This window comes from Balaenoptera musculus, chromosome 6 (genome assembly GCF_009873245.2).
Source record: "Balaenoptera musculus isolate JJ_BM4_2016_0621 chromosome 6, mBalMus1.pri.v3, whole genome shotgun sequence".
Taxonomy (NCBI): Eukaryota; Metazoa; Chordata; class Mammalia; order Artiodactyla; family Balaenopteridae; genus Balaenoptera; species Balaenoptera musculus.
This window is the reverse complement of record NC_045790.1, coordinates 15,921,299-15,945,357: the sequence shown is the minus strand read 5'-3', so window position 1 is coordinate 15,945,357 and position 24,059 is coordinate 15,921,299. Positions and strand designations below refer to the sequence as shown.

At 39.5% G+C, this 24,059-nt stretch overlaps 1 protein-coding gene across 1 annotated transcript in view; it reads left to right on the top strand.

Moving 5' to 3' along the window:
* The window catches only part of PIWIL2 (piwi like RNA-mediated gene silencing 2), an 87,747-nt gene that overhangs the window by 3,371 nt on the left and 60,317 nt on the right, over positions 1-24,059 (top strand). The window contains exons 3-10 of the mRNA XM_036855884.1: positions 160-247; positions 394-532; positions 1,034-1,240; positions 1,861-1,971; positions 4,245-4,362; positions 4,818-4,942; positions 5,794-5,874; positions 6,164-6,277. Of these exons, the coding sequence (XP_036711779.1) occupies positions 160-247; positions 394-532; positions 1,034-1,240; positions 1,861-1,971; positions 4,245-4,362; positions 4,818-4,942; positions 5,794-5,874; positions 6,164-6,277 (983 nt within the window). The remainder of the gene's footprint in view (positions 1-159; positions 248-393; positions 533-1,033; positions 1,241-1,860; positions 1,972-4,244; positions 4,363-4,817; positions 4,943-5,793; positions 5,875-6,163; positions 6,278-24,059) is intronic.

The following is a 24,059-nucleotide window of genomic DNA, read 5'->3' as shown; positions in this document are numbered from 1 at the left end:
GGATTTAAACAATTTTTATAAGGTATTTTTATTCTTGTAACATTTATAGAATTTGAAGTGGATGATTTTTATTATTTACCAAGACTTGAAGAAAACCAACAGTGTTTCTGGGGTTTTAAACTACATCTTAGAATAACTTTATTCTTTGACTTTCTGTAGGAATCTGTGGGTTTGGTCTCAATGTTCCGAGGACTGGACCTTGAAACAGTGTCCCGGACCCCTGTGGAACAGGAAATGCCTCCTTTAGGTATGTGGAAAACTAACTTGAGAAAACGTGGTGTTATATATGTTTGCTTTGTTCTTAAATTCACACAGTTTATCTTCAGAAAAATTACTGTTCTTTATAAAATGTTCAGCTCACGGTTACAGCTGGGGTTTGACCCTTCCGTTTAGGTAGAGGCATTTTAGGTCGAGGCTTGTCTACCAGTATGGCACGCAAGGACAAAGAAGAACCCCATCCCACTTTTCTGGATCCTTCAGTGTTGGCATCTGGAGATAGCAAGATGGCAGAGGCCTCCGTTGGTTGGAATAGGTGGGTAAAGTTGCCTTCTTGGGTAGCCATCAAATTCAGGTGAAATATCTCTAAGTCTAGAGAGAAACTCTAAAGTGGGTTGTGTTATCTCACAAAGAAGCAATGCATGGTTTCCTGGTAAGAATGGGTATTTTCCAAGAGTAGTCAGCAGCTACTCATGCAGTCAGTCTTTGGACGAGGGTAAAAGCAGTACTCCACTGCACAGTTCACCACCCTGTTTGTCCTCTTAAGAATTCAGCCTGATGGTAGTGGTTCTTTAACCCAGGTGGGTCAAACTTCCATCTCAATTTCTGCTATGGAAGTTGGCCCTGAGAGTCAATATTAATAACAATTGATGAATGAGTCATGTTGGCATATTGGATTTGGAGAGAATCCCAATGCTTGGGTCCCTTTTGCTGACTCCTCCAGGAAGAGAATGTAGATTTGGGGGACTCATTTAGATGGGGCATAGATAGAAGCATGATTGAGAAAGTTCTGATTTGCCTCCTTTCAACATTTCAGAATGCTTGGAAGAGGGAATTTGGATGCCTTTTTACTACCGATGGGAAGAGCAGCTGGTGGTATAGGCAGAGGAGTATACAAGGCTCCCGGTGCTCTCAGCCTGAATCCTCAGGGTCCTGCCCAGCTGTCATCTCCGCCACCTCTGCCCCCGGCCCCACTGCACTCCCTGGATCGCCCTCCACTTGGGACTGCAGAACACAAGGAAAAGTAAGTCAGGAGTGCTGCCTTCCCTGCTTGGTGATGATGTGGAGGAGGGCTTCGCATAGTATTGCAAACTCTGTTCTGTTGTGTCTGAAGTCCTCCTTGGGTGGTAGGTACTGCAGGGTTGTTTTGTTTTTTTGCCAGTGGGGAGAATGACAGGTGGGGCAATTCCTGGTGAGGTGAAATGGGGTTAGTGATGATAGTATGTATCTATCTAGAGTCTACTCATGGCTTTTCACTTCCTTCCCAATTCAGACATAGATAATTCTTTGTCATGTTGAAGGTAAGGAAATTATCTAGGAAATACATTGCAGCAGTTCATTTTTCTCTATAGAACTAATTCTTATGTTCTTAGTTAGCTGGCCTAGTTATTCTAGTGATATTACTAGGACAAATAGGGTGACCTTGCTTCTCTAATTAGAGATTGCTAAGAATTTACCTTCTGGCTTTCAAAGCTTCTTTTGTATGTCTTGATTCTTGGTCTGTGGACCTGTAAGCAAAGTGTGAAATACTACTTCCCCCAATCTATCTTTCCTTTCCTTTTCTTTCTTTGTATTTTTGTGGCATGGGTTATTTGTTGTTTTTGGCATATGTGGGTGCTTTTGTTTTTTATTTTTATTTTCTAGAGAGCCTTTTGTGAAGCAAGGATCAAAAGGAACACCTGAATCTTTGGGATTGAACCTTATCAAAATACAGTGTCATAATGAAGCAGTTTATCAATATCATGTGACTTTCAGGTATTCACAGCTTTTTTTCCCCCCTGTATTGTTCACTTCTTAGAGAGCAGTAATGAAGTAGTTCCACAGGAATAACTGAATTGTTTTTCTGTATAATTCCTGATGCAGCTCCCCCTACAGTAATTCATATATTCAGATCCTTGCAATAAGTTTAAAGTTAACATTTTTTGTGTGTGTTTAGCTATATTACCAATCCAGATTTTAACTTAATAGGTGCAATTTTATGCATGAGGTTAGAGGTGGATTTTCTGTGAAGTTAATGAAACTTAAGTTCAGGGCCTTGTACTTGCATAGATCCCTTCATAACCTTTTTAACTTATCTTGTATCTGTAATTTTGTATTCCTCTTCTTAAAGAGACCCCCCCCCACAATGGTATCAGATACACACCCCACGATACCTGGATCCTCCCTGCGTGAGTGCTATACCAGCATTTGATGGCTCTGCAGTGATAGTCTAGGGTTAAATTTGAGGGTGAAAAAACCAGAGAAAATAACTTTTATTTTATATCAGTAACTTTAGGATTTATCATACTTCTTTAAAAGTTAAGAATTTATATTAGTCTGTGTTCTTTTTTAAAATCTCAGGGGAGCCATTAGCTGGAGGTTATTAGCTGGAATTGTGAAAATAAATGAGTGTTCTGGAATATTTATGGAGAAAATAGGAAGATGAAAGACTGAATTTTTGAAGCACAGCTATTAAGTGGTACAAGATAGAAGAAGTGGAATGAAAGAGAGAAGAAAGGAACAGTTAGGGGAAAAATACCCTGAAGACAGGTTATAAAGCCAGAAAGAAGGACCCATTTCAATGAGGGGGAGGTGGTTGACTTTGGCCACAGGGAAAAAAGTTATTGAATTTGCTTTCAAGAGGCACCCTTGGTGATTTTCTGGTAGCTTTATTAGTGTTATGGGGAAAAAAACGAGATTAAAAGAACAAAGGAGAACCTGGGCCATGAGAAATAGCCAGTGGATTGGCCACTTATTTTAAAAGTATGTAAGAGGAATGAGAAATGGAATGAAAATTGCTTTAAAGGTTTCTGTGAGGTAAGAAACTGGAGGTGAACACATATGACAAATGAAGAGAAGGAGTCAGGAAACTGGGTGAAATTGAACTAGCAAGAGGGGAAGGTGGTGGGAATGGGCCTGTTCTGGAATGTAAGGGATGGAGATGGGTGTTAATGAGAGGGAAGAGTACTTGCTCTGGTTATGATGAAACAGAAAGGAGTGTGAGACGCCTCACGGGTCTCTGCATTGACCAGGCTGTGGAGAAGACATGGATTCTATAAATTTCGAGATTGTAGATGGCGGACCTTTGAAGCCACAATGTGAAGAGGATGAGAGAATACCGAGAGGATGTATTACAGTGACTGGTCATCCTGTAGCTTCCTTGACATCATGGGGCTCTAAAAAGACAAATTTAAATATAGTGTCTTGGGCATAATGCCATGTATTTGTGAATTTTTTAGAAGAAGCATTTTGAGATGTGATGTTAGCATGTGAGTGCTTAGTTTTGGCGATGACTATATTGGATTACCGCTTGATTTTTTTGTTGATGTTATCTTTCTTCATGTACTTGAACATGCTTGACCCTTTTTAGCCTTGGGTTTGTTTAAACTTCGAAGTTGTAGAATAGGTTGTGTGTTACTGTGATCTAATGGGACAATCATTGTACAAAGTAGCTACTGGACTTTTTCAAAGCTGTAAGATTTGTGACAGTGAATGGATAAAAAGTTGAAATTGCTGTGAGTGAAAAATGGTTAGAGTAAAATCCTATATTTTTTTAAAATATATTTTTAAAAGAGTGTATATTTCTATAGACGCTAGAGCAGGGATTAGCAAACCGTGGCAGGCCTGCTGGGTAAATCTGGCCCACTGCCTGTTTTTGTAATAAAGTTTCGCTGGAACATAGCCATACTTATTGGTTTACATATTGTCTACGAGGCTTTTGTGCTATGTTAGCAGAGTTGAGTAGTTGTAGCAGAGACCATATGACCTGTAAAATCTTTCCATAAAAGTTTTCTGACCCTCTGGTCTAAACTCTCGAAGAATGTACACTGACATGATAAGGCAGTTGTGTTTGGGTGGTGGAATTATGGATTGTTTTTATTTTGTGAGCCAGTATCCTTGGGTCAGAGTTCCATTTTTAGTCAGATGTATTTCAATTTTTTAATGTGACCACTAGATGGAGCAGTAGTCATAAGTGACTGCGTCTCTAACAGACCTACCGCACAGCTGTAAAGTCAAACTGAAATAAGATCGTCTTTATCATTTTCTAGCCCCAATGTGGAGTGCAAAAGGATGAGGTTTGGCATGTTGAAGGACCATCAAGCTGTCACCGGAAACATCACTGCTTTCGATGGATCCATTCTCTATCTGCCTGTTAAGCTTCAACAAGTGAGACCAAATAGGAAGTGCACTTTGGGACGAAGCATGGGTGGTGGGAAATCATAGTGTCCCTGAACATTTGAGTTGTACTTTCCTATTCTGAGAGGAAAGGCAGACTTCTCCATAACAAAGAAATTGCAAACTGAGAAACTTTTACATTTGAGTTCTTTCTAGTCCCTTCTCTCTTAAGAGGAGTGGTTGGAAGCCTTGGACCTCAGTGACAAAGAATAGTTCAAGACTGCAAATTTAAAGAGCTCTATTGCTAGTTCTCCATTGGGTTTCTCTTACCAAATCCTTTCGTAAATCCTACTTGTCATGCGGTGATTTTGTCTAGTGTGGACAGCAAAGTAACAGTAAAGAATAAAACATGTTTACGATATTATAGTGTTCTAGAACACAGTTGGATTAGATTAGCGCTTGGTAGTGTTGTCATTTTTCTTTACTTGAATATGTTTATTTGTTAGGTTCTTGAGTTAAAAAGTCAAAGGAAAACTGACAGTGCTGAGATCACCATTAAGATTCAGTTGACAAAGATCCTGGAGCCCTGTTCTGACTTGTGCATTCCATTCTACAATGTTGTTTTCCGTCGGTGAGAAACGGCTGAAGTCTTATTTTCTTTAACCTCAGTCTTGTATTTGTAACAAAGCTCTTCAGGAAGCTTGGGTGATATTAAAATGTAGTGCATATATAGATGAGTTTGGAAACATTTAATAAATAAATGGATGACATTAAGGCTAACTTATTAAAAGTTATCTCAAGTGATTGTCCAGATTTGGGTATATGAAAGTAGGTTTGAAGTAGCTGGATAGAGGGGGATAGTTTCCTTCCATTCATTCAGGAACTTTAAAAGCAAATGTTTATGGTACATATTTAATGGTGTCAGTGATGGGGCTACTTGAAGAGGTAGCATGTAAAAATTTTTGCTAGAATTTTTCCCAGTCCTTTGAATTTTTGGATACAGACAGCTCATAATTTTTTAACTTTTCTGCAGACTCCCAAATTTTCATGAAACTGTTATTCCCAAACCACCTTTTTTAAAATGAAACATAGAACCTGATTTCTACTTAGTAAGCTGAACTGCCAGAAACAAACATAACTTCCTATGCCTGACTGATATTCACACATTTAGAAATGGACTTTCTTGTGCTCTGTTTACTTAATGGGGAAAAGTAATGTAAATTGAGCTTGGGAAGTCAACTTGATTTTTGGTTACCTAGTTAGTAGAAAAATCTGCAGTCAGTTGCATATACTGCAAGATAAATACTTTGGTAATTTTTAGTTTTCTTTTGGCAAGAGTGTTCTCAGCATAAAAGGTATATTGTGCAAAGCATCAACGTTTCTGCTCTTTTAGGCTTCCAAAGGAAAATGTAGCTAAGAGCAACTGAACTTAATTATTTTTAATTCTTCTACTAGAAAACCCATTCTTGCTCTTTATTTCAGGGTAATGAAACTTTTAGATATGAAGCTGGTGGGGAGAAACTTCTTTGACCCTACAAGTGCTATGGTACTACAGCAACACAGGTTGGTGGTGTTTTCTTCTTTCTCACTTTTGAATGTTCTGGAAATAAATTTTTCATTGCAATCACCATATTAGTATTTTATGATAGTGAGTACAGTTTATGAGTTAATTATTTTCCATAATTTAGGTTTTTAGTAAGTTCACAATGATGTTGACTTAATTTGTTTCCTGTTGCTTTCTCATTGTTATTGGGGAGGGGCAGTATCTGCTCAAAGTATTGCCTCAAATGGTGGCATGGAAATATCTGTGGTTCTTATAGAACCCCAGCGTAAATGCCACCTATGTCTTCAGATTGCAGATCTGGCCGGGCTATGCAGCTAGCATCCGGAGGACAGATGGAGGTCTTTTCCTGCTAGCTGATGTCTCCCATAAGGTCATTCGGAATGATTCTGTGCTGGACGTCATGTGAGTGGATGGTGGCATCTACGTTTAACAAACTAACAATTTTCTGAGAAGTTCAATAATAGCTGGTAATAAATACAGATAAGCCATTGTTCCATTTGGGTTTTAAATTGTAGAATAGATTGAGAATGCTGAATTGATGTGCTCTTTCTGTGAGTCCTACCAGAATAGGCATCTGAATAGAGACCTGCTGCACTTAGACTGAGGAGGAATGTATGTTAAGTCTCCGGTTACGAAGACTTGGTTTAATATACACATACCCTGAGTTCTTGTTTAAGTGTATTACTCTAGTAAATATTTACTGTAGTAAATATAGATGTGTATAATTTGTAATCGTTACATGAAATCCTATCTTATACATAAATCTGTGTGCATCTATGATTTTTTTAGGTTGTGTACCCAAAAGTGGAATAACTTAATGAAAAGGCCGAACGTTTTAAAGACTTGAAATATTTACTATAATAAGATGTTTAAATATATATTGACCGATTACCCTCTAGAAAATTTACTTAGTTTATTTTCTCACCAGCTATGTATAACTACTGGGTGTTACCAAGCTTATGAATCTTTGCTTATCTGATAAATTCATTCATTCCATCAACATATATTTATAGAGCTCCAGTTTGTACCAGAGTTTTGGAACTTATCAGTTAACAGAACAAAGATCCCTCTCCTCATGGAGTTTGCATTGTAGTCAGGCGAGATAAATAGTAAATAATAAGCATGATAAGTAAATTGCATAGGGTACTACAAGTGATAAGAGGTATGGAGGAAAGAAAAGGTAGAACACAGGGTAGGAGAGATCAGGAGTACTAGGGGTGGGATGGAGAGGGAAGAGAGCTGTCATGTCAGTAACATGTCAAGCTCATTTGAACCAACACTTGGAACAGGTGAGGGAGTTAGCCAGGTAAATATATGGGCTAAGGGAATTCTTGTTAGAGGGACAGCTGAGGTAAAGGCCTAAGCCAGAAATATGCCTGGCTCTTCAAGGAGCAGCAGGGAAGCCAGCGTGGCTAGAGCAGAGCAAGTGAGGTGAGGGCAGTGGAAGGATGGAGTAGATGGAAGGAAGAGCTGAGGATACAGAGCTTTGTAAGTCTGTTGTCAAGAGTTTCGGTTTTAGTGTGAGTGAAACATAGGGCTTGTAGCCAACGAGTGACACGATGTGACTTGAGTTGTGAAAGGATCCCTCTTGTTACATACTGCGTGGAGAATAGGCTTGGTGGGATGGGGTAGAAGTGGGGAGACCAGCCAGGAAGCTCTTGTAGTAATCCAGTGGAGAAATGAGGGGGTGGCAGCAGTAAAGATGGTGAGAAGTGGTTGGCCTCTGGATATGTTCTCAAAGTGGCGTTCAGTCGATTTCCCAACTGGGTGGTGGAGTGTGAGAGAAAGAGAGAGGTTAAGGATGACTCAGACTTTTTTGACTGAGTTTGTAATTATTTATTTTGTTTCTCCTAGACTCTCTCTCCTTGACGGTAGGGACCATCTCTCTTTCTCTCACATGGTACACCCAGACGTAGTTTATTCCTGGCCTATAGTAAGTGTTCAGGAATGTTTATTAAATAAAAATAGATGTCTTTAAATTTGCTCTTTCTTTCTTTATGGTTACTGTCTTTGTTTTTCTACTTAGAAAGGTCTACTTGTTTTAATTTCCAATGTTTTAAACCTTCTGGAACTTGGTGTGATGTTAGGATCATCATGATTGTTTTGGTACGGTTACACAATTTATTGAAAAACATTTTTCTTTAGATTTAAATCACTATCTTTATCAAATGGTAAAATACTTGGATTTATTTCTGAATATTTCATTTTGAACCACTGGTTAAAACCAGTGTGATACTGTTTTAATTATTGCAGTTTTATTAGGTTTTAATATTTGTCGAGGAATTCTGTTTTCAGAATTTTTATTCTGTACCCCCCCTTACTCTTTCATGTGAAACTTTGAATAATTTAGTGAAAATAAGACAAAAAGTCAATTGGCAACTTGATTGATATTGACTAGGGAGAGTGTTTAGTGAGGCTTCCTATTCATAAATATGGCGTGTCTTTTCATTTATTGAAATTTATTTTTATTAAAGTTTTACTTTTATTAAAGTTTTAGTCATATTATGACTACACAGAAACTACAGGTGAGCTATATAGTATGTACTATGATTATTTTTGTTTTCTGCACAATTACCTTGGATATAAAAATTGTCTTTTAAAAAATTTTTCTAAGTGCATAATTTTACATGTACTTACCATTAATTCAACTTCAGATTCACATCCATTTGTGTAATCTCACTGTACATTCAGACACTAGGTATTTTGTCAGTTTCATCCTCCCTGTCCCCTCCCGCCTCCCCCCAAAAATCATATTTCTTGGATTATTTAAATCAAATTATATCTAGCTTTGAGCTCCTGTTCTCCAAGACAGAAGTCCTAAGTCAGACATAACCGCATTATGTTACATACGGGACCCTGAGGTGTTCATGGTCCTGGTCCTAGTCTGGCTGTAGTGCCTAGCACTCAGCCTTGGAGAGCATGACTCAGGTGTGGGGCTCTGCACTTCTCAGTTTTCCCTTGCAGCCTTGCAGCGGTTACACACTTGGGACTTTGCCACCTTTCTTTCCCTGTGCACTTTATGTTGTTATGAACCACTGGAAACCACAGAAGAGCAGTTATTTTCCTGGAAGTTAGGTCTTAAGGCTAAAAGCTGCTGCATTTCTAATCAGGAATGCTTGGCTACCTAAATGTCCATTGAGACATGAATGGATAAAGAAGATGTGTGTGTGTGTATATATGTGTATACACACGCACATACCACATACACACCATGGAGTACTACTCAGCCATAAGAAATAATGAATTAATGCCGTTTGCAGCAACATGGAGGGACCTAGAGATTATCCTATAAGTGAAGTAAGTCAGAAAGAGAAAAACAAATACCATATGATATCACTTATATGTGGAATCTAAAATGTGACACAAATGAACTTATTTACAAAAGAAAATAGACTCAGACATAGAAAACAAACTTACAGTTACCAAAGAGGAACGGGGGTAGGGGAGGGGTAAATTAGGAGTTTGGGACTAGCAGATTCCAACCAGTATACATAAAACAGAGGTCCTACTGTATAGCACAGGGAACTCTATTCAGTGTCCTGCAATAAACCACAATGGAAAAGAATATGAAAAAGAATATGTACGTATATATATAATTGAATCACTTTGCTGTACACCAGAATCTAACACAACATTGTAAATCAACTATACTTCCATAAAAAGAAAAAAAAAGAATGGTTGGCTTATTTCTCAAAGGGTAATGAACAAAGAAGGTTAGGTTTCATATGTTGCTATTAGTTCTCAATAACGCATTTAACGACCCACAGAATTCAGTATCATCTTAGAAATATCTGTGAAAACCTGAGTGGCTTCAGTTTGGACGGGTTGCTCTCCAGCGTAGCTGATAGTTACTGTCTGGGGTTCCCCTTCACTGTGGTGAAGACTCGCTTTCCCTCTCACCACAGGTATCCTGTAGTTCGATCCCATGACGACTTCTTCCTGGTTTACTCTCTTGTTTCTCAGCTCTTACGTGTTTGAAATCTCTTTATTTTACCTTAGTTTGATTGGGCATAAAATTTGAGATTGGAGATAATTTTCCCTTGGAATTTAAAAACCATGGTTCCATTGTTTTTTTTTTCTCTTCAGTATAATCTTTTTTTTTTTTATAATTTTTTTTAATAGCTACATTATTTATTTATTTATTTATTTTATTTTTTTTAGCTGTGTTCGGTATTCGTTTCGCGCGAGGGCTTTCTCTAGTTGCGGCAAGCGGGGGCCACTCTTCATCGTGGTGCAGGGACCACTCTTCATCGCGGTGCGCGGGCCTCTCACTATCGCAGCCCCTCCCGTTGCGGGGCACAGGCTCCAGACGCGCAGGCTCAGCAGTTGTGGCTCACGGGCCCAGTTGCTCCGCGGCATGTGGGATCTTCCCAGACCAGGGCTCAAACCCATGTCCCCTGCATTAGCAGGCAGATTCTCAACCACTGTGCCACCAGGGAAGCCATCTTCAGTATAATCTTTATTCATGTTCACATATTCTTTCACAGTGAGACTATTTCCTTATTTAAATTTAACTCTTTGGGTGTTCTCATAGTAATGCTCTATTTGAATACACCTTACTTCTGAATTTTTCCACTTTTTCATTCTGTAGATGAGTAAACAACCACCTCTTACACCATCCTTATATCTTTTTTACCTTACTTGTACCTTTTGAGCAAGCCCAAACTTGATTTTAATATTGCTTCATCCCTTCTTTTTTTTCATATTTTAACTTTAGATTTTGATATGTTAAATGCTGGGTAGGTACTACACTTCTAAAAAATTATTATGGTTAGTACTATATTTTAGTATTGGTAAGGCAAGTCCTTCCACCTTGCTCTTATATCCACTATCTTCCTTTTTCTTTCCTATAACTATTTTTCACATTTATTTTCCAGATTAATTTCAGAATATTTTTGTTGAGCTCTCCAGAAAATGCCACTGCAGTTTTGCTCCATTTTCTTTTTGCTTTCAGATTTACTGTTGAAAAAAATCTAAAGCCATTCTGATTTCTTTTTTTGAAATTAAGTTTATTTTTTTATTGAGGTATAGTTGATTTACAATATTATATTAGTTTCAGATGTACAATGAAGTGATTCAAAATTTTTATAGATTGTACTCCATTTAAAATTATTATAAAATATTGACTATGTTCCCTGTGCTGTATGGTATATCCTTGTAGCTTATTTATTTTGTACGTAATAGTTTGGACCCCCTTAATCCCATACCCTTATCTTACCCTCCCCCCTTCCCTCTACCCACTGGTAACCACTAGTTTGTTCTCTCTGTGAGTCTCTTTCTTTTTTGTTGTATTCACTAGTCTGTTTTTTTAGATTCCACATGTAAGTGATAAAATGCAGTATTTGTCTTTCTCTGACTTATTTCACTAAGCATAATACCCTCCAGATCCATCCATATTGTTGCAAATGGCAAAATTTCATTCTTTTTTCATGGCTAAGTAGTATTCCAGTGTGTGTGTGCGTGCGTGTGCACGCGCGCTCGTGTGTGTATGTATGTATCTCAGTTCTTCCTTATCTGTTCATTTGTTCATTGACACTTAGGTTGCTTCCATATCTTGGCTATTGTAAATAATAATAATAATAATGCTGTTGTGAACAACGGTGTGCATGCATCTTTATGAATTAATGTTTTCTTTGGATATGTACCCAGGAGTGGAATTGCTGGCTCATATGATATAGTTTTAGTTTTTTGAGGAACCTCAATACTGTTTTCCTCAGAGGCTGCACAAATTTATATTCTCACTAACAGTGTACAGAGGTTCCCTTTTCTCCACATCCTTGCCAACATTTGTTATCTGTGGTCTTTTTTTTTTCTTTTTTTAATTTATTTAATTTATTTATTATTTTTGGCTGCATTGGGTCTTCCTTGCTACGCGCGGGCTCTCTGTAGTTACGGCGAGTGGGGGCTACTCTTTGTTGTGCGTGGGCTTCTCACTGCAGTGGCTTGTCTTGTTGCGGAGCACAGGCTCTAGGCACGCGGGCTTCAGTAGTTGTGGCACACGGGCTTCAGTAGTTGTGGCTCGTGGGCTCTAGGGCGCAGGCTCAGTACTTGTGGCGCTCAGGCTTAGTTGCTCTGCGGCATGTGGGATGTTCCCGGACCAGGGCTCGAACATGTGTCGCCTGCATTGGCAGGCAGATTCTTAACCACTGTGCCACCAGGGAAGCCCCATCTGTGGTCTTTTTGATGATAGCCATTTTGACAAGTGTGAGGTGCTATCTCATTGTGTTTTCTGTGTTTTTTTTAACATCTTTATTGGAGTATAATTGCTTTACAGTGTTGTGTTAGTTTCTGCTGTATAACAAAATGAATCAGCTATATGCATACGTATATCCCCATATCTGCTCCCTCTTGCATCTACCTCCCACCCTCCTTATCCCTCCCCTCTAGGTGGTCGTAAAGCACTGAGCTGATCTCCCTGTGCGATGCAGCTGCTTCCCACTAACTATCTGTTTTACATTTGGTAGTGTATATATGTTAGTGCTATTCTCTCACTTCGTCCCAGGTTACCCTTCCCCCTCCCCGTGTCCTCAAGTCCATTCTCTACATCTGTGTCTTTATTCCTGTCCTGCCCCTAGGTTCATCAGAACCAATTTTTTTTTTCGATTCCATATATGTGTGTTAGCATATGATACTTGTTTTTCTCTTTCTGACTTACTTCACTCTGTATGACAGACTCTAGGTCCATCCACCTCACTACAAAGAACTCAATTTCGTTTCTTTTTATGGCTGAGTAATATTCCATTGTATATATGTGCCACATCTTCTTTATCCATTCATCTGTCGATGGACACTTCCATGTCCTGGCTATTGTAAATAGTGTTGCAATAAACATTGTGGTACATGACTCTTTTTGAATTATGGTTTTCTCAAGGTATATGCCCAGTAGTGGGATTGCTGGGTCATATGGTAGTTCTATTTTTAGTTTTTTAAGGAACCTCCATACTGTTCTCCATAGTGGCTGTACCAATTTACATTCCCACCAACAGTGCAAGAGGGTTCCCTTTTCTCCACACCCTCTCCAGCATTTATTGTTTGTAGATTTTTTGATGATGGCCATTCTGCCCAGTGTGAGGTGATACCTCATTGTAGTTTTGATTTGCATTTCTCTAATGATTAGTGATGTTGAGCATCTTTTCATGTGTTTGTTGGCAGTCTGCATATCTTCTTTGGAGAAATGTCTATTTAGGTCTTCTGTCCATTTTTGGATTGAGTTGTTTGTTTTTTTGATGTTGAGCTGCATGAGCTGCTTGTATATTTTGGAGATTATTCCTTTGTCAGTTGCTCTGTTTACAAATATTTTCTCCCATTCTGAGGGTTGTCTTTTCGTCTTGTTTATGGCTTCCTTTGCTGTGCAAAAGCTTTGAAGTTTCATTAGGTTCCATTTGTGATTGTTCCTTGCTGTGATTTATGTCATAGAGTGTTCTGCCTCTGTTTTCCGCTAAGAGTTTTATAGCATCTGGCCTTACATTTAGGTCTTTAATCCATTTTGAGTTTATTTTTGTGTATGGTGTTCGGGAGTGTTCTAACTTCATACTTTTACGTATAGCTGGCCAGTTTTCTGAGCATCAGTTATTGAAGAGGCTGTCTTTTCTCCATTGTATATTCTTGCCTCCTTTATCAAAGATAAAGTGACCATATGTGTGTGGGTTTATCTGTGGGCTTTCTGTCCTGTTCCATTGATCTTTATTTCTGTTTTTGTGCCAGTACTATACTGTCTTGATTACTGTAGCTTTGTAGTATAGTCTGAAGTCCAGGAGCCTGATTCCTTCAGCTCCGTTTTTCTTTCTCAAGATTGCTTTGGCTATTTGGGGTCTTTTGGGTTTCCATACAGATTGTGAAATTTTTTGTTCTAGTTCTGTGAAAAATGCCATTGGTAGTTTGATAGGAATTGCATTGAATCTGTAGATTGCTTTGGGTAGTATAGTCATTTTCACAATGTTGATTCTTCCTCTCCAAGAACATAGTATATCTCTCCATCTGTTTGTGTCATCTTTAATTTCTTTCCTCAGTGTCTTATAGTTTTCTGCATACAGGTCTTTTGTCTCTTTAAGTAGGTTTAGTCTTAGGTATTTTATTCTTTTTGTTGCAGTGGTAAATGGGAGTGTTTCCTTAATTTCTCTTTCAGATTTTTCATCATTAGTGTATAGGAATGCGAGAGATTTCTGTGCATTAATTTTGTATCCTGCTACTTACCAAATTCATGGATTAGCTCTAGTAGTTTTCTGGTAGCATCTTTAGGGTTCTCTATGTATAGTATCAAGTCATCTGCAGGCAGTTACAGTTTTACTTCTTCTTTTCCGATTTGGATTCCTTTTATTTCTTTTTCTTCTCTGATTGCTGTGGCTAGGACTTCCAAAACTATGTTGAAAAACAGTGGTGAGAGTGGGCAACCTTGTCTTGTTCCTGATCTTAGAGGAAATGGTTTCAGTTTTTCACCATTGAGAACAGTGGTGGCTGTGGGTTTGTCATATATGGCCTTTATTTTTTTTATTTTTTAATTTTTTTCCTTTTCCTTTGAACTTCAGGAACACTTAATCATTCTTTTGTTTTGGGGGGGTTATTTATTTATTTATTTATTTATTTATTTATTTATGGCTGTGTTGGGTCTTCGTTTCTGTGCGAGGGCTTTCTCTAGTTGCAGCAAGTGGGGCCACTCTTCATCGCGGTGCGCGGGCCTCTCATTATCACGGCCTCTCTTGTTGCGGAGCACAGGCTCCAGATGCGCAGGCTCTGTAATTGTGGCTCACGGGCCTAGTTGCTCCGTGGCATGTGGGATCTTCCCAGACCAGGGCTCAAACCCGTGTCCCCTGCATTGGCAGGCAGATTCTCAACCACTGCACCACCAGGGAAACCCCTATGGCCTTTATTATGTTGAGGTAGGTTCCCTCTTTGCCTACTTTCTAGAGAGTTTTTATCATAAGTAGGTGTTGAATTTTGTCAAAAGCTTTTTCTGCATCTACTGAGATGATCATATGATTTTTATTCTTCAGTTTGTTAATGTGGTGTGTCACACTGATTGATTTGTGGGTATTGAACTATCCCTGGAATAAAGCCCACTTGATCATGATATATACATCCTTTTAATGTATTGTTGAATTCAGTTTGCTAATATCTTGTTGAGAATTTTTGTGTCTACATTTTTCAGTGATATTGGCCTATAATTTTCTTTTTTGGGGATATCTTGTGTGGATTTGGTATCAGGGTGATACTGGCCTTATAGAATGAGTTCAGAATTTGCCCTCCTTTGCAAGTTTTTGCAGCAATTTGGGAAGGATAGGTGTTAAATCTTATATAAATTTTTGGTAGAATTCACCTGTGAAGCCATCTGGTCCTGGACTTTTGTTTGTTGTGAGTTTTTTTATTATTGAAATTTCATTACTGGTAATTGGTCTGCTCAGATTGTCCATTTCTTCCTGGTTCAGTCTTGGGAAATTGTACATTTCTAGGAATTAGTCTATTTCATCTATGTTGTCCATTTTATTCACATAGTTGTTTGTAATAATCTCTTGTAATCCTTTGTATTTCTGTGGTGATGGTGTAACTTCTTTTTCACTTCTGATTTTATTGATCTGGGCACTCTTTTTTTTCTTGATGCGTCTAGCTAAAGGTTTATCACTTTTGTTTATCTTTTCAGAGAACCAGCTCTTAGTTTCATTAATCCTTTCTGTTGCCTTTTTAGTCTCTATTTCGTTTATTTCTGCTGTGTTCTTTATGATTTCTCTCCTTCTACTAACTTTGGGTTTTGTTTGTTCTTCTTTTTCTAGTTCCTTTAGGTGTAGGGTTAGGTTGTTTCTTTGAGATTTTTCTTGTTTCTTGAGATAGGCTTGTATCACTATTAACTTTCCTGTTAGAACTACTTTTGCTGTGTCCCATAGATTTTGGATCATTGTGGGTTTTTTTCATTTGTCTCCAGGTATTTTCAAAATTTCTTCAGTGACGCCTTTTTTAGTAGCTTATTGTTTAGCCTCTACGTGTTTGGTTTTTTGCAGTTTTTTTTCTTTGTAGTTGATTTCTAGTCTCATAGTGTTATAGTCAGAAAATATGCTTGATATGATTTCACTTTTCTTAAATTTACTGAGAATTGTTCTGTAGCCTAGCATGTGACCTACCCTGGAGAATGTTCCATATACACTTGAAAAGAATGTGTATTCTGCTACTCTTGGATGGAATGTTCTATATATATCTATTAAGTTCATCAGGTCTAATGTGTCATTTAAGGCCAGTGTTTCCTTACTAATTTTCTTTCTGGATGATCTGTCCATTGAAGTATGTGGGATGTTAAAATCCCCTACTGTTATCGTGTCACTGCCAATTTCTCCCTGTATGTCTGTTCGTATTTTTTTTATGTGTTTAGGTGCTCCCATGTTGGTTGCATATATATTTATAATTGTTTTATCTTCTTCTTGGCTTGATCCCTTGATCATTATGTAGTGTTCTTCTTTGTCTCTCTTTTTTTTTTAATTTTTTTTTTAAGTACATATTTTTTTAAATTAATTAATTAATTTATTTATTTTTGGCTGTGTTGGGTCTTCGCTTCTGTGCGAGGGCTTTCTCTATTTGTGGCAAGTGGGGGCCACTCTTCATCGCGGTGCGCGGGCCTCTCACTATCGCGACCTCTCTTGTTGCGGAGCACAGGCTCCAGACGCGCAGGCTCAGTAGTTGTGGCTCACGGGCCCAGTCGCTCCGCGGCATGTGGGATCTTCCCAGACCAGGGCTTGAACCTGTGTCCCCTGCATTGGCAGGCGGATTCTCAACCACTGCGCCACCAGGGAAGCCCCTTCTTTGTCTCTTTTAACAGTCTTTGTTTTAAAGTCTATTTTGTCTGATATATGTATTGCTACCCTGGCTTTCTTTTGATTTCCATTTGCACAGAATACTTTTCCATCGTCTCACTTTCAGTCTATGTATGTCTGTAGATCTAAAGTGAGTGTCTTGTAAGCAACGTATGTATGGGTCTTGTTTTTGTATCCACTCAGCTCCTCTGTCTTTTGATTGGATCATTTGGTGCCTTTACATTTAAAGTAATTATTGGTAGGTATGTACATATTGCCATTCTGTTAATTGTTTTGGGTTGTTTTTGTAGTTCTCTTTTGTTACTTTTTTCTGCTTTTGTTCTCTTCCCTTGTGATTTAATGACTATCTTTAGTGTTATGTTTGGATTCCTTTTTCTTTTTTGTGTATATCTATTATGGATTTTTGGTTTGTGTTTATCATGAGGTTTATATATATGATTATTTTAAGTTGCTGCTGTCTTAATTTCAAACACATTTTAATAGCTCTGCATTTTTTACTCCTCTCCCCCAATGATTACTGTTTTTGATATCATATTTTTATCTTTTTGTTTTGTGTATCACTTAACTACTTATTGTGGATATAGATGATTTTACTGCTTTTGTCTTTTAACCTTCCTACTAGCTTTGTATGTGGTTGATTTACTAATTTTACTGTATATTTACCTTTACCAGTGAGCTTTCTTCTTTCATAATTTTCATGTTTCTAGTTGTGGCTTTTTCTTTTTTGCTTAGAGAAATCCCTTTAACATTTCTTGTAAAGCTGGTTTGGTGGTGCTGAACTCTTTTAGCTTTTGCTTGTCTATAAAGCTTTTGATCTCTCCATCAAATCTGAACAAGAGCCTTGCTGATCAGAGTGTTCTTGGTTTTAGATTTTCCCCTTTCATCACTTTAAATATATTATGCCACTTCCCCCCCTTTTTTTTTTTCTGGGAGAGGGAAGGATTTATTATTACTTGCAGCAAGTAAGGAGAACACTGGGGTTGTTTCCCAAAGCAGTGTCTCCTGTGCCACTCCCTTCTGGCTTGCAGAGTTTCTGCTGAAAAGTCAGTTGATAGCCTTACGGGAGTTCCTTTGTATGTAACTTTTTGCTTTTCCCTTGCTGCTTTTAGTATTCTCTTTTTATCTTTAATTTTTGCCATTTTAATTACAGTGTGTCTTGGTATGGTCCTCTTTGGGTTGATCCTGTTTGGGACTCTCTGGTGCTTCCTGGACCTGGATGTCTGTTTCCTTTCCCACGTTAGGGGAATTTTCAGCTATTATGTGTTCAGATATGTTCTCTGCCCCCTTTCTTTCTCTCTTCTCCATCTGGGGCCCCTATAATGGGAATGTTATTGCAATTGATGTTGTCCCACAGGTCTCTTAAATTGTCCTCATTTCTTTTTATTCTTTTTGCTTTTTTTTTGGTTCAGCTTCAGTGATTTGCACTACTCAGACTTATAGCTTGCTGATCCATTCCTCTGTATCATTTAATCTACTGTTGATTCCATCTAGTGTATATTTCATCTCAGTTACTGTATTCTTCAGCTCCTTTTGGTTTTCCTTTATGTATTCTAACTCGTTTTTAAACTTCTCACTCTGTTCATCCATTCTTCTACTGAGTTCTTTGATCATCTTTATGGTCATTACCTTGAACTATTTACTGGGTGGATTGCCTGTCTGCACTTCACTTAGTTCTTCTGGTTTTATCTTGTTCCTTCATTTGGGCCATGTTCCTCTGTCGCCTCATTTTGCCTAACTTGCTGTTTTTATTTCTATGTATCTGGTAAGTTGGTTATATTTCCTGACTTCGGTGGAGTGGCTTTTTTTGGAGACATTCTATGTGTCCCAGCAGCTTGGTCCCCTCTGGTCACTAGAGCTATATGCCCTATGGGTGTCCCCATGTGGGCTGCATGGGTCCTTCAGTTGTGGTGGACTGACTGTTGTGGGTGGTCTGGTAGGCGTGGCTGGCCCTGGTCCAGTTGGTTGCCAGGCCCTGCATTGTGCAGAGGCTGCCAGCCTCTGATTGGCATGACCAGTCACAAGGTGGCTGGCTGTGGGACTCCAGGGTGTCCTGGGACGAGTGCTGGCTCACTGGTGAGCAGAGCTGGCTTCTGGCATGGGTGTTTGTGAGACTGGTGTTCCCAGATGATTGGGGCTGGTTCCTGACACAGCTGACTGCAGGTTCTGGGGTGTCCTAAGGCCGAAGCCAGCCTATTGGTGAGTGGGACTGGATCCTGGAGTGGTTGGCTGAAGAGTCCAAGGTATCTTAGGGCTGGTGTTGGCCTGCTAGTGGGTAGGGCTGGGGCCCAGGACTTCCTGGGGCTGGTGTCAGCCTGCTGGTATGCAGGAATGGGGCCCAGGGGGTCCTAGGGATAGTGCTGGCTCACTGGTGTGTGGAGCCAGGTCATAGGCCATCTGGTGGAGAAGGTCATGTCCAGTGGTGGCTGTGAGCTCAGGCAGGTCTTAAGGTAGCCTGCCTGCTGGTGGATGTGGCTGTTTCCCTGCCTGGGTAGTTGCCAGGTCTGAGGCGTCCCAGTACTGGTGCCTACAGGCTGGTGGGTGAGGTGTGGGGTTGGGTCCTGAGGCTGACAAGCTAGAGGGAGGATTCCAAAGTGGTGCTTACCAGCACCAGTGTTCATGGAATAGAACAAGCTCCCCAAAATGCTGCCAGTGTCCATGTGCCTAGTGTGAGCTGCAGGTGCTTCCTGCCTCTCCGGGAGACTCTCCAGACCAGAAGGTATGTCTGGTCCAGGCTCCTTTCAAATTACTGCTTCTGCCCTGGGTCCTAGAGTATGTGAGATTTTGTGTGAGCCCTTTAAGAGTGGAGTCTCTATTCCCCACAGCCCTTTGGATCGCCTGAATAAGCCCCACTGGCCTTCTAAGCGAAACATTCTGGGTGCTCATCTTCCTGGTGTAGGACCCTTGTGCAGGGAAGCCCAATGCAGGGCTCAGACCTTCACTCCTTGGGGGGAACCTCTGCAATTGTAATTATCCTCCTGTTTGTGGGCCACCCACCCAGGGGTATGGGACTTGATTATATCAGAACTCCATTCCTCCTACCCATCTCATTGTGCTCCCTTCTTTATATTGTCAGTTGTAGAAGATATTTTCTGGTAGATTCTGGTCTTTCTCATCACTAGTGCTCTGTAAATAGTTGTAATATTGGTGTGTCCATGAGAGGAGGTGAGCTCAGAGTCTTCCGTCTCTGCCATCTTCCATTCTGATTTCTGATTCCAGAATCTATGTTTCTCCCACATGCTCCCTTGGGAGTTTTGGGAGCCCCTCTGTACTCCAGTATTCTGAAATTTTATTGGTTCTTCATTTCTTCTGCATCTCTTAGGATTCTATCTTATTTTCCCTTTGCTTGAAGAAGCCCCTGTAGTATTTCCTTTAGTGTGGAATCTGCTAATGACTTATCTTTTTTTTTTTTTTAAGGTATTATATCTTTTTTTTTTTTTTTGGCCTTTGGTTTTCAGCAGTCTCGCTATTCAGGCATACATCATTTTATTGCGCTATGCATTATGGTGTTTTTCCTTCTTCCCTTCTTCCTTCCTTCTTCCCTCCCTCCCTCCCTCTCTCCCTCCCTTCCTTTCTGTTAGATTTTACACATACATGAAATCATACAGTATTTGTCTTTCTCTGTCTGCCTTATTTCACTTAACATAAATGCCCTTGAGGTCCATTCGTGTTGTCACAAATGGCAGGATTTCCTTCTTTTCTTTATAGCTGAATAATATTGCATTGTGTGTGTGTGTGTGTGTATACATATATATAAATTTTCTTTTTCCATTCATCTATTCATGGGCACTTAGGATGCTTCCAGGTCTTGGCTTTTGTAAATAATGCAGCAAATATGGGAGTGCATATATCTTTTTGAGTTGGTGTTTTTATTTCCTTCAGATAAATTCCCAGAAGTGGAATTGCTGAATCATATGGTAGTTCTGTTTTTAGTTTTTTGAGGACCCTCCATACTGTTTTTCATAGTGGCTGCACCAATTTACATTCCCAGCAAAGTGTATAAGGGTTCCCTTTTCTGCACATCCTCACTAACTCTTGTTTCTTGTATTGTTGATAATAGCCATTCTAACAGGTGTGAGGTGATCTCATGGTTTTGATTTGCATTTCCTTGATGATTAGTGATGTTGAGCACGTTTTCATGTACCTGTTGGCCATCTGTATGTCTTCTTTGGAAGAATATCTGTTCAGATTCTTTGCCCATTCTTTAATCAGATTGTTTGCTTTTTTTTTGCTATTGAGTTATGTGAGTTTTTTATATATGTTGGATATTAACCCCTTATCAGATATGTGATTTGCAAATACTTTCTCCCATTTTGTAGGTTGTCTTTTCATTTTGTTGATGGTTTCCTTTGCTGTGCAGAAGCTTTTGGGTTTTTTTTTTTTTAAGAGAAATGGGTGGGTTTTTAAAAAAAATTTATTTATTTTATTTATTTTTGGCTGCGTTGGGTCTTTGTTGCTGTGCGTGGGCTTTCTCTAGTTGTGATGAGCGGGGGCTACTCTTCGTTGTGGTGCACGGGCTTCTCATTGCAGTGGCTTCTCTTGTTGCGGGGCATGGGCTCTAGGCGTGCGGGCTTCAGTAGTTGTGGCTCGCGGGCTCTAGAGCGCAGGCTCGGTAGTTGTGGCGTACGGGCTTATTTGCTCCAGGCATGTGGGATCTTCCCGGACCAGGGATTGAACCCGTGTCCCCTGTATTGGCAGGCGGATTCTTAACCACTGCGCCACCAGGGAAGTCCCAAGCTTTTTGGTTTGATGTAGTCCTACTTGTTAATTTTGCCTTTGTTGCCTTTGCTTTTGCTGTCAATGGATGTCACTTCTGAAGTGAGATTATAAACAGACTATGGTGTCTGGTTTGGGTGCTCTCTCTTGCTGTCTCAGGTCACTCACCCTGGGGAAGCCAGCTGCCAGGTTGTGGAGCACCCCAATGAAGTGAGCTTAGAACCAGATCCTCCTTCAGTTGAGGCTTGAGATGTCTGTAGCCCTGGTTGACACCTTGCAGCCTTGTGCAAGATGCAGAACCAGAGGCACCCAACTAAGCCACACCCAAATTACTGACCCACTGAAATTGTGAAGTAATTAATATGTGTGATCTTTTTTAACAACTTTATTAAGACATGATTCACATACCATTCAATTCATCCATTTTAACTGTGGCTTAATATATTCACATAGCTGTACATCCATCTGAACAGTCAATTTTAGAACATTTTCATGGCCTCAAAAAAATCCTAGGGCTTCCCTGGTGGCGCAGTGGTTGAGAATCTGCCTGCTAGTGCAGGAGACACGGGTTCGAGCCCTGGTCTGGGAGGATCCCACATGCCGCGGAGCGACTGGGCCCGTGAGCCACAATGGCTGAGCCTGCGCGTCTGGAGCCTGTGCTCCGCAACAAGAGGGGCCGCGATGGTGAGAGGCCCGCGCACCGCGATGAAGAGTGGCCCCCGCTTGCCGCAACTGGAGAAAGCCCACGCACAGAAACGAAGACCCAACACAGCCAAAAGTAAATAAATAAATAAATAACATTAAAAAAAAAAAAATGAACAGTCAATTTTAGAACATTTTCATGGCCTCAAAAAAATCCTAGGGCTTCCCTAGTGGCACAGTGGTTAAGAATCCGCCTGCCAATGCAGGGGACACGGGTTCGAGCCCCGGTCTGGGAAGATCCCACATGCTGCGGAGCAGCTAAGCCTGTGCACCACAACTACTGAAGCCCGCGTGCCTAGAGCCCGTGCTCCACAGCAAGAGAAGCCACCGCAGTGAGAAGCCTGTGCACCACAACAAAGAGTAGCCCCCACTCACCACAACTAGAAAAAAGCCCGTGCGCAGCAACAAAGACCCAACGCAGCCAAAAATAAATAAAATAAATAAATTTATTTAAAAGAAGAAAAAGAAATCCTGCACCCCTTACCATCACTTCTTAATTCCCTCATTTTCCCCCAGACATAGGCAACCACTGATATACTTTCTGTATCTATAGATTGGCCTATTCTGGACATTTCATGTAAATAGGATCACATAATATATGTGTAATAATCTTTCACTTAGCAATGTTTTCAGGGTTCATACGTGTTGTGGCTTGTATAGGTACTTCATTCCTTTTCAGTGGCTGAATAATATTGCATTGAATGGTTGTATCTTATTTTGTTTTATACATTCGTTTATAGACAGACATTTGAGTTGTTTTCACTTCAGGGGCTATTACAAATAATGCTGCTATGAACATTCACATGCAAGTGTTTCTTGTAGACTTATGTTTTCATCTCTCTTCTGCAGATGCCTACAAGTGGAATTGCTGGATCATGTGTTAGCTTTATGTTTCACCATTTGAGGAAACGCCAGAGTGTTTTCCAAAGTGGCTGTACTGTTTTACATTCCCATCAGCAGTGTGTGAGGGTTCCGATTTGTCCATATCCTCATCAACACTTATTATTATCTGTGTTTATGATTCTAATCATCCAAGTGGATAGGAAATGGTGTGGTTTTGATTTGCATTTCCCTGATGATTAATGATGTTGAAAATCTGTTTATGTGCTTATTGGCTATTTGTGTATCTTCTTTGAAGAAATGTCTATTCACATCCTTTGCCTGCTTTTTAAATTGAGTCATTTGCCTTTTTATTATTGAGTTGCAAGATTTCTTTATACATTCAAGATACAAGTCTCTTACCAGATACATGATTTGGAAATTTTTTCTTATTCTGTAGGTTTTCTTCAGTTTCTTGATAATGTCATTTGAAACACAAAAATTTTCAGTCTCATGAAGTCCAGTTTATCTGTTTTCTCTTTTGCTGCTTGTGTTCCTGGTGTCATGTAAAAATCCATTGCAAAATCTGAGGTCATAAAGATTTACCCCTATGTTTTCTTCTAAGAGTTTTACAGTTTTAGCTCTTATATTTAGGTCTTTCCTCCACTGAATGTTCTTGGCACCCTTGTTGAAAATCAGTTCAACACATGGGTTTATTTCTGGACTCTCAGTTCTGTTCCACTGGTTTATATGACTATCTTTAATCCAGTGCCACACTGTCTTATTACTGTTACTTTGTATTAAGTTTTGAAATTGGGAAATACGAGTCTTCCAACCTTGTTCTTTTTCAAGATTGTTTTGACAATTCTGGATCTCTTGCACTCTATATGAATTCTAGAATCAGCTTGTCAAACTCCACCAATATGTCAACTGGGATTCTGATAGGGATCTGTTGAATCGGTAGATTAATTTGAAGAGTATTGCCATCTTAACAATATTAAGTCTTCTGATCTATGAACACAGAGTTTTTCCATTTATTTAGATCTTCTTTAATTTCTTTAAACTGTTTTGTAGTTTTCAGAGTATAAGTTTCACATTTATTCCTAAGTACAGGTATTTTAGTCTTTTTGAGGATTTTGTAAATTGAATTTTTAAAT